We start from the raw sequence: 11,327 nt of genomic DNA on the forward strand, positions 1-11,327 counted from the left end.
TTTAGAAGCTTCATCAAGATTAGTCACAGTGCCAGTTATCGTCGATGTGTCAGATGTGTCAGATGTGTATCTACTTTGTCCACTTTAAAGACCTATAGGTCCAAGTTCTTTTGAATGTTTCGCTTTCTCTACAATCAAACCTTCTGTAAACTTAACCTTTCTTGCTATTTGATTCTTGACTTTGGGACATTAGCAGGGAATTTCCTTTGATCAATTACTTCTAATGTCAAGCCACACAAAACTAACTCTTGTCCTGAACGACGCGAGTGACATTATTAACAAGAATGTCAACAACACGAGAGCGGCGAAAATGAAAAGCCTTGTTTCTTCTGTTGTTTTTCTTTTCCGAATGCACCAGCTGGTATTATATAACTTTTCCCCCCAAAATACCTCGCTGGTTCAAAATGAATCATCCTTTTCTGGCTGCACACCCGCTGGCTCACGTGGGTTTGACCTTTTCAGCCAGATATCCTTCGAAAATAATCGAGGCTAAATACGATCGAAGAAGAAAGAAAAAGAGAGAAAAAAACCCGACCTTTTTCAACGAGATTTTTGTCGAAAATAATCGAGGCTAAATACGAAAGAAGAAAAAAAGAAAGAGAGAGAAAAAAAAACACGACCTTTTTCAATCACAGTTTCGCAAAGAGCACCGCGCCCTCGGCATGGCGCCGCCATGATAACTAGAGTCCTCTGCGCATGCGCTGGACTTTTTTCTTGTTGTTCCTGTTCCTGTCTTTGTCCTGGGGGAAAGGAGAGCGACGAGGGAAGAAAAACAACAAAAGGTCTGAGCGTCTGCTGGGGAGTAAATAACAAGTGTGGTGATGGATGTGTGAGCCGTATCTTATTAGAGGTTGCCCCAAATTACCTCCCTTTGTCAACATTTGCGTTCAGCTTTAATGATAACCTTCAAGTACAGTGCCCGAAATGAACTTTTTCTGTCAACAGTCTATGTAGTAAGCTAATTATTTGTGTGTAGCATTTATGGTAACATTCAAAAACAGTGACCCAAGTTAACTCCTTTTGTCAACAGTCTAGTAAGCTCATTATTTGCGTGTAGCCTTAATGGTAACATTCAAGAATAGTGCCCCAAGTAAATATCTCCGTCAACAGTCTATTAGGTTGTTAAGGCCAAAAAGAAAAATATGTCTGTTTCCGGTAACATCGCCGAAAAAAATAGGGTCGGTCGGTCGGGGTTTTTTTGTTGTTGTTTTTTTATTTGTTTTTTTTTTATAAACATTTTTCTTACGTTTTGTTAACGTCTTTTTACGGGTTTTTTTCCCCGGCGTCATTGGCCGCCATGTTTTTTTTTCGCGTGACGACGGAAACGGGAGGTCTCTTCGATTGTGAAGTCTCATCGACCGATTACCTCCCGGTTTTTTTATTTTTTTTATTTTTTTTGTTGTTGTTGCGAAAAGCGAAAAAAACCTTTAGGGTCGGCGCTTAAAAATAAGGTCGGTCGGGTTACCGGAAACAGACATATTTTTCTTTTTGGCCTAATATGTCCCTTGAACCATCCTGAACTCAGGTCAAAATGAGTTCGGTTCATTCTCTCCCTGACAGGATGCCTTGAGTTTCTTTGTCTGGCAAGGAAACCGAATTTTTATTTTTTATTTTTACATATTTAGAGCTTTTTGTAATGTATTATTGATATAAGCAGATTCGCGATCGTCGATAATAATTTTTCATGGTGTTTTGTAATTTTTAAATTACAAAGGAATTGATATGTAAGACAGTTTCAAGCGAGCTATTTTTCGCGGCTGTATTTACTGTGCAAACAACTCTAAATATGGCAAAAGTGTCACGTGATAATCAACCGTTTGGTTTCGGCACTCACTGGAGCAGACGATTTTTCCGGCAGCAGTCCCAAAATTTCGACTTGTTTTGACCTTAAAACGATGTCTTTATCATAACTGTGAAGAACAGAACGGAGATCACTGTCGAAGTCGGCCAATCTGCAATCATTTTCGTCTCGCGAACACTGAGCTCAAATTTAGATCAGTGCTCGCGAAAACCATGTATGGGAGATAACTCTGTATTTTTGTTTTTGATAGATTCGCGTAGGACTGTAGCGTCCGATCAGGGAGCGAATGAGCCGAACTCATAAATTTTTGACCTGAGTTCAGGATGCCCTTGAACATGATATAGCAAATATACAGAATAAATAAAATGTCAAAATGCCCAACTTTTCCGATCATAAGCTTTGTACCCAACGAAGATAATTGCAAATCTTCATCAAGCACAATAACTGACAGTTAAATTCAAGAGAACTTGGAATGAATCGAGTTTCAAAGTCATTATTATCGCTTTTTACCACGATTTTTCTTCAGTTAATGAAGAAATCAATGAATAGATGGTCTTACTTATTTACTTGATAACCTTTTTGATAAATGCTTGGGTCACCCCACCTAGCAAACGAAACAAATAGCACTCCTAAAGTGAACCAGCTCACTCCATCAGTTTACAGTAAAAAGCAAGATTGTAACACCTCGCCGGGCCAACAAAGATTAAAATCGATGAATAATATATGTATAGATGAACTCATTTATTTACTTTTTAACTTCTCAAACCAGTGCTTAGGTCAAACCAACTTAACAAACCTAAACAACAACAACAACAACAACAACAACAACTCCACGCTTAAAATATACTAGCTCACCCAACCGAAATAACAATCGATCACAATCGAAAAACAGATCGATAAATGGACTTGACTTGTTTACTTACTTAACTTATTTGATCAATGCTTGTGTCAACACAACCTAGCAAACGAAAAACAAAAAAAATCACTTCCACTCCTAATACGAACCAGCTTCACCCAACAGAAATAACAATTGATCGCAATCAATAATATTATTGATGGATTTAGCTTGTATACTTACTGAACTTATTTGATCAATGCTTGTGTCAACCAAACCTAGTAGACAAAAAACAAAATCACTCCCACTCCAAAAATGAACCAGCTTTACCAAACAGAAATAACAATCGATCACAATCGATACATAGATAGACAGACGGATTTAACTTGTTTACTTACTTAACTTATTTGATCAATGCTTGTGTCAATGCAACCTAGCAAACGAAAAACAAAAAAATCACTCCCACTCCAAAAATGAACCAGCTTCACCCAACAGAAATAAAACAGCGCACGTCGTCATGCAACGTCAATGTGTTTGATTCCTCTCCTCGTCCAACCTCTTCCTAACCTTGATCTTTTAAAAGCCTCGCCCCACCCCCTCCCTCCCCCGAAGGTTGCGCGAAAAGTGGAATCGGGATCAGTCTATTTTCGGTTCCTTCCCCTTGCTATGACGTCATGTTGCTGTTTTCGATCGTCTGCGTCGCGGAGTGTTGGCCAAACTTTTGGATTCGCTGTCGCGTGCGTAGTGGTATTGCGCACGTTTGGTTTTGATTTTTTTTTCTGTGAAAAACTGAGATTTTGTTTGCGTTAAAATGTTTGCTGTGTGTCTATAGCATCTATATGATGTGGGCTCTGGCACGTAGTGTCCTGTACCTGATTGCGCAGCGTTGGTTGCAACTTTGCTCAATGGTGATTTGTGTGATAGTTGTTGCAAAATGCGTAAGAGCCTTAATACGGTGATTCTGTTTGAAGGATGTGTTTCTTTGTTTAATAGCTCTTTCTTGTTCTGAATTGGACGTACACGTTGTGTTGCTGTGATGATTTCTGTGAAAGTTATAAAATGCTTCATGGGAGTGATTCTGTTTGAGGGATGCGTTCAAGAGTTTTTGTGTCAACTAGCTCTTTTCTTTCTTTCCCTGAATTGGACGTTCAAGTTGTATCTCAGTGATGATTTCTGTGATGGTGGAAAAGTGCTTGATACAATAGCAGTGACTATGTTTGGAGAATGTGTTCCAAGAGTTTCTGTGTTTAAAATAGCTCCATCTTGCACCTATATTAGACGTTCAAGTTGTGTCGTGCTTTCTGTGACGGTTCACGTTGGCATTACAAAATGTGTCATTCAGTGATTGTCTTTGAAGGATGAGCTCAAGAGGTTCTATGTTAGTGTCATTCAGTGATTGTCTTTGAAGGATGAGCTCAAGAGGTTCTATGTTAGTGTCATTCAGTGATTGTCTTTGAAGGATGAGCTCAAGAGGTTCTATGTTCGTGTCCTTGGCTCTTTCTTGTGCTGATTAAACTCAGATGATATGTGGACGTTGTGATAGAATGCTGTCAAGTACGTGGTAGTTGCAACGTGTAAGATCCAGCGAGTCTGTTTGAAGGATGAGTTTTCCTTTTGTGGATGCACGATAGAATAGCTGACATTATTTAAACTTTCTTGAGAATGTGTGATTTGGTTATGTAGTGACCATATGATAAAGTGTGTGTTTGTGGGGCGTGCGTGCGCGCGCGCGTTTATGTTTATGCGTTTTCACGGTTTATGCATGTGTCCGTCAAGCATTCGTAGCATGTATGTCTCTGCCTCAGTCTGTGTTTGCTCTTCTGATTGAATGTCGGCTGTCCCCCAATCCCCCCCCCCCCCCCGGCCCCTCTCCCTCTCCAAACAGTTGACCTTTTCCTGCTCCCGTTTGTCTTGACACAAGCCGGTGGTGATTTACGAAACAGCGCCTCTCAAGCTAGCTCTAGCCGCTGCTTTCCAATTTTGCGCGGAGCTAGCCCGAGTAATGAGCTAACAAATCTTTTTATCTCAATTTTCTTCCCCCAACAGATTGCGCCTGCCAAAAGACAAGGGAGGCAGCCCAGCCAGGAACGACAACTACCCCAACCCGCTTGAAGTTACAGTGTCAGTGACCTCCCTTCGCCTCCTGGCGGAAGCGACGGTGGCGCCGCAATGTACGTGCTACGCAGGCTGTTCTCCCCTAACTGCTCTTCAGTGAAGGCGGAAAAAGAGCAGGGGAAGCTACTCCGCAAGATCGGACGACGGGGAAAGGGGAAGGGGGCCTTCGACATGCCGTGTGGCGTCGCGGTCACCAAATCAGGTACGGTATGACGCGTCTTCTGATGTCAACTGTACTTTAAAAGGGATGATCGTGGTTCGAATCCAGGCCGGGACGGACACGAATCAACTTTATGTGGAGACTCCGAGACAGCATCCATGTCCCACCCCCGTGACACCACAGTGGCACGTAAAAGACCTTAGTCATTCTGCCATAGGTGCAGGTGGCTGATTACACCTAAACACGCATACATCTGTGTGTCTCAACTAAAGTCGGGGTAAAACCCGGAAACATGCCCCTAATGGTTTCACCGTGAGGGCGTAAAACAACATTTTATCCTACATACGTGAGAGAGACACCCGTGAGATAATAATCGTTCAAATCAACGTGTGTATATCATGTAATTGAGGTCATGTCAAGCAAGTCTGGCAGGGACCAGTTTTTCCACTGCTTATGATGCCAAAGTCACCGAGACAAACGTCATTATAGAAGCAAAAATTGCGCTTGCTAATTCGATGAATCTTTAGAACTAACACGTCACGCCACACTTTCAGAGTGACGTTTCTTTGCTTTGACGTAATAGATTGCACGAGACTTTAGAAGAGATCGAGGTTCCAAAACAAGCGTCTTCAATTTAGCTGCCTCGACTGCAAGACATTTTCAGTAAAATACACGTAAGTACAGTATGTAGGATAAACAGAACACTACATGGCTTGCTGTGTCGTACCAGATTTACACTCGTTGCTTTTTCAAATAGTGAACAGCTCGCTTTCGCTCGCAGTTCAATATTTAAAAAAACAACTCGTGTAAATCTGGTACGACACAGCAAGCCATCATGTAGTATTCTCCATATCTCTCTCTTGAAAAACCCACTAACTAAACTGGCAACCCCTGACATACCCCACCCCCCTTTTTTGCTTTGTAATGCGTATTAGCCCCTTAGAGCAGGAAATTAGTATGACCCAGGCGCTTGCTTGATAACAGATTTGAATCTCTAAACCCAATGCAAGGGCTTTTATCTATCTACACGAATACGTTCAAATCAGCACTGAAAAATATATGATGACGAACAGGATCGCGACTCTTAACACAGAAGATCTGTCTCAGGAAACCGTTTGCCGATTAACATTTATTTTAACAATTACGGAGCGTTTTCGAGCAGAGTTTTGCAGGTTTATCAAAATTACGGCAAAGCGAATGTTCCATGAACTTCTGAAGGTTAAATTCACAAGAAATTGTCTCCAAAATCTCGTAAAAACTCCACTTTTCAAAGAACAGTTCCGCTTCAAAACCCCTATTGAAGTAAATTCCGAAAACTCTGCATCAGACAACACAGTTCCCATCTCACACCTTACTTGTGGTTCTGGGACATTAGCCACTTCTATCCTGTTCTTTTTCTACTTTTCGCGTGTACCGACTAGCAAAAACAGTACGCGCACAAGCGTATTGAAACGTTGCTGGGTGACCCAATGAGGAGGCCTGACACATCATCCGTCAAAGAAACTCGCCTGAAGTGCATTTAAAGTTGAGATTTTGTACTTCTATACAGTTTAGAGTAAGACAGTCGGCCGACTGCGGGATTCGCACTCAACACCGGACTGGACATCTAGACGCATGGCCGGGAACGCAGAAGAAGAAGAAGAGTAAGACAGTGTATTTAAGTACAGTTAGGATGAAAAAGGCGCGTCATATAGTGCGGAGTAACTTGATAATAGACCGACTTGTGCTCATACAGTTTTGCAGTTAGATACAAAGCGCTGTTTAGAGATCTGATACACAAAGGGAAGTAAGCGCTTTAAATGCTTACGACATGTGTAATACAGTAAGCGAGAGTTATTCGGAACCATTCTCCTGGCACCTGAGAGAATAACAAGCATTGAATGATTGGTTAGTACAAGAGTCACGAGAAAAGTAAAGCTGTGTCTCGGTAGAAAAACAGTGTGGTATGGAAAACAATCGAAACAGAGTCACAGGAGTGGACAGAAAGATGTTGATAAATAGATATATCCCCCCTCCCCCCCCCCCCCCCTTCCACATCCCCCCGCTCCTTTTCGGTTTGTTTATTTGGAGTGCTCATCAATGTCATGCATTCGTTTGTCCAAGAACTAGAATGGATTTATCAATCCATCCACCCAGCCATTCAGTCATTAATTGATGTCGTCAAAGGAGAAGCCATAATGCAGCATCCTTTTTCCAAACACCTCAGTCATGCAAGTATATATTTCGGGTTCCCATTCGTTCTCCCCTGTGTCCCAGTTTCCGTGTGCACGTGGGTCGATACAATTCCAATTAACCCATAAAAAGAATCGCCGGCCCGCACTGTCGGGCAAAAACAATCACTGTCTTGACTAGAAGAACAGGCCGGTAATTGCTGTAGGCCGGGGGAAGTGATGTATGTACTGGGACAAAGTCAAACAGACAGAAAGAAGAGTACATAATACAATTCAGATTATTTCAATTGCACTAGGTTGGGAATTCGTCGCGATTTTGCGGTTAAAATACACCCACTCAAATCATGCCCACTATGCATGTTCAGACAAAACCAACAAAACAAATCAAAAGAAAGAAAGAGTTGGAGTCGAGAGAGAAAAACAGAGATTTAACACCAGAAGAAGAAAATGAAGAAGGAAACCTTGTACACTGTTTAAATTTTTTAAAAATTTATTTATTAATTGGGTTATATAGCTAATAATTATAGTTATTCGAGAAGTAAACGAAAAGGAAGAACAAAAGGAAAGTAAGACTATAAAGCGTGCGTGCGTGCGTGCGTGTGTGTGTGTGTGTGTGTGTGTGTGTGTGTGTGTGTGTGTGTGTGTGTGTGTGTGTGTGTGTGCCAGTCACTTGTGTGCCACTAAAAACCAGGTCTTCCTTTGCAAAAAATTAAAACAAATTGGCTCATGATAACTGTTCAACCCATCGAAACACATCCATTTCCCGTACGACAGTTCGCCATAAAGGGAACTCTTGGTCAATTAACTGTATCACATCGCCCCAAGAGTTCAGTTTGGCTGTTAGATGGAGGGATGATCTTATACTATGCAAAAGCCTGTGCCGATAAGAGATGGTGCGAGGAAATGTTTTGACTATACCAAATAGAAAGTTTATGTTTTGACCTTTAAGCATTTCAACCACATCATTTTTCCACTTTCTTATTTAACTTTCAAGTGACATCGTGGTGGCAGAAACATAACTATTGCATCCAGATCATTTCATCAGAGATTATTATTTTAGTTCTCCTGCATAATGCGAAAGTTTGCTGCATACCAAATCCAAAAGTAGTGTTTGACGTTTCGTATTACCTTTTAACCACGTTAATTTAATTTTTCCAACTTGTCATTTCCCTTTCAGGTGATATCGTCATGGCAGTCACGTAGAATAAATTCATCCAGAACTCATCAGGGCGGAAATTCTTTCGAATAGCCTATTGCCTAAAAAAAAATCAACGCTTTGGCCGTACTTTAGTGCTCTGTTAAACCCAATTGAGTCCATTTATTTTATTCAATTTATCCTATTCTTTCCAGGTGACATCGTGGTCGCAGACACGGAGAACCACCGCATCCAGATCTTCTCACCAGAGGGCGTCTTCAAGTTCAAGTTCGGCACTAAGGGACCTAACCCCGAGCAACTCAACTACCCCCTGGGCGTTGCTATGACGACAGACGATCACGTGGCAGTGACAGACGGAGTGAACGCCGCCGTGAAAATCTTCTCGTGTGACGGAGTGCTACAGTCGTGCTACAGTCATTCCGGGGAGATCGAGTTCCCCTACGGGTTAGCAGTGACGCACGATAACTTCCTCGTCCTGACAGATATATGCAAACACGCCGTGTACGTTCTCTACCCTAGCGGAGGCATCAGCCACACTTTCGGGTCCTACGGCGACTCTCCTAAAGAGTTCGACCACCCCTACTTCGTGGCGGTGAACAGGTCGAAACAGATCGTCGTGTCTGACGCCGGTAACAGCTCCATAAAGATTTTTCAGTTCGAGGGCAAGATTCTGAGGGTGTTCTCTTTCCAGGATTTCAAACTGCCCGCGGAAGGCTATGTGTCTCTGTACGGGTTGTGTACGGACAGTGACGGCAACACTCTCGTCGTGTGTAACTCCACCGTGTGCATCGTCACCAAGAACGGGCGCTTGTGGGAGGTGGTGACGTCAAATGACGGTCTGACGTCACCCAAAGGTGTGACGTTTTCTCCCAACGGGAGGTTGATTGTGACACAAAGCAGCTTCGACGAGAAGCATGACGTGTGTGTGTTCAAGTACAACGCGGATGATTACAAATCGTTGAACACGCTGATGTACTATGCGTTATCTATATGACCGTTTTCATTTCATCGGAGCACTGCGCTGTATCTTACAGAGGTTACGTTTTCGCTCAACAAAGTTCTGATTAGGAAGTCCGTCGGGGTTCGCATGTTCATTCCAAAGCCTTTCTCTGTCCCAAACTTCACACACAACGAAAAGATGCTTGGCACCTATTTTGTGTAATGTTCAAGAGTTGTCTCCCAAGTTCAAGGAAGCTAGCAGCTGTTGCAAGGTACGAAACTTTGGAGACGAACAAAAATGTGGCAACGTGTTCAAACTGAGGTAAAATAGTGTTGAAAAAAATAATGCGAAAGATTTATTGTGTGAAAGCTGTTTGCATGTCCAAGGGACATAACTATATAGCAGACTGCTGAGCGTTGCTTTGGGACACGGTTCGCGAATTGTACCTTTCTTTCTTTTGATGAAGATGTGTAATTCTCATCGATGTATGTGAAGTTTGTGATAGAGAAAGTTTGGAATTGTGAATGTCGACCCATACGGACCTCGTATACGGGACTTCGCTGAGCAAAGACGTAACATCTGTATCTGGACCTCTTGCCGTCTGATGGGCATTTTCTGCCTGACCTAAAGCAACAACCCTTGCTGTGTAAATTTCTTCTTCTTCTTCTGCGTTCCCGTTGCCATGCTGGACTGTCAAGGTCGTTGACGTGACGAAGTTTGCAGTTCGTCGCAGGGACTCCGCTGGGCCCCTCAGTTTCTCCTTTAGGTCGACCATCTCAGGCCAGAATTCACTTCTCAGGCCCGTAAAAGTCTGGAGAACATGCTCTGGGTGGGCGTAAACGATTAGAGTCGCTATTTCAGTCCTGACAGCTGGAATAAGACCATCCAACCTCTTGCAATTGACACATCAACTGCCTAGCTCGTTATGTGCATTTTGGAACTTTTTAAAAAAAATTGATTTCGTAAATGACGCTGGTGGCAACTAGCCAAATTAATTGATAAAAAAAAAATCCCTAGGCCCTGCGCTTCATGTAAGGAACTTACAGCCAAGCACTTTATATTTTTTAATATGTTTTGAGTGGAGGGATGGTCTTATCCCTTGTAAATGTTCGGACAGAACTGATAAAGTGCGCATAATCATTAACACGGGAACGACTGCTCCTTTAGGGTTTCTGTAATATCTTGTCTGTTTCTCCGATAGATTCTTGTCTCACTTTTCAATCTACTTTTCTAAAAATCTATGAAAACTGTCCGTCAGTACTTCCCTACATACGAGCTGGTTTGCACATTCACGGGCTAGACGTTATATCTGTTGCAGACGATCGACTGAATAAACCATCCTATATATTCGTTCACATCTAATATGACAACATTACATTGTTTAAGAATTTCCGATGTCTTAGTTTTCGCTAGCTGACCTGTTACTTCACTTTTCACCCAAGACAGTAGTTGTGTACCGTAGTTCTCTCTACTACTTCGTTGTTTTGTGGATTTTGTCTTCTCTCAAATATTCTCAGGCCATTAGGCTAGTTTTCTTCTACGTGGACTCTTTGTCGAGTCTTGGGTCTTAACCAGGTTCCGTGCAGAGAGATGTGGCAGAAGGTTTGATGGAGTTCTGTTGAAACACCAATTCCAATCTTTTTCATTTTCTTTGTCATTCGATATTCATTCTCTCGGGTTGTGCCATTGTTTTGTGGTGGTTGTCTGATCGAGAAACTGGGGGAGAGAGAGAGAGAGAGAGAGAGAGAGAGAGAGAGAGAGAGAGAGAGAGAGGGAGAGAGAGAGAGAGAGAGAGAATTAGCGTACCAAGCGCGCGCACGTGTGTGTGTGTGTGTGTGTGCGAGTGTGTGTGTCGAAGTCGGTATGTGTGTGTGTGTGTGTGTGTGTGTGTGCGAGAGTGTGTGTGTGTGTGTGTGTCGAAGTCGGTATGTGTGTGTGTGTGTGTGTGTGTGTGTGTGTGTGAGGAGGAAGGGCGGGAGTGTTAATTTGCACGAACGTTATTTGGTGATCAAGAATTTACAAGAGGAAAAAGGAAGTGTTTCTCCTTTTATGTTGAACTCTACACAAGTTTAATCAATGCACGTGGCACGGTGCTCATCGGAAAGGGTTCCAGCTGAGGATAAAGAATGGAAAACAAGATGAAGCTGTG

General features: G+C 42.5%; 1 protein-coding gene across 1 annotated transcript in view; it reads left to right on the forward strand.

The window, feature by feature from the left end:
- Positions 1 to 11,022, forward strand: part of LOC138947579 (tripartite motif-containing protein 2-like) — a 35,945-nt gene extending 24,923 nt beyond the window's left edge. Inside the window, exons 3-4 of the mRNA XM_070319082.1 lie at positions 4,683 to 4,953; positions 8,433 to 11,022. Coding sequence (XP_070175183.1) covers positions 4,806 to 4,953; positions 8,433 to 9,232 — 948 coding nt within the window. The 5' untranslated portion in view covers positions 4,683 to 4,805 and the 3' untranslated portion in view covers positions 9,233 to 11,022. The remainder of the gene's footprint in view (positions 1 to 4,682; positions 4,954 to 8,432) is intronic.
- Positions 11,023 to 11,327: the final 305 nt, after the last annotated feature.

Source organism: Littorina saxatilis, linkage group LG14 (genome assembly GCF_037325665.1).
Source record: "Littorina saxatilis isolate snail1 linkage group LG14, US_GU_Lsax_2.0, whole genome shotgun sequence".
Classification (NCBI taxonomy): domain Eukaryota; kingdom Metazoa; phylum Mollusca; class Gastropoda; order Littorinimorpha; family Littorinidae; genus Littorina; species Littorina saxatilis.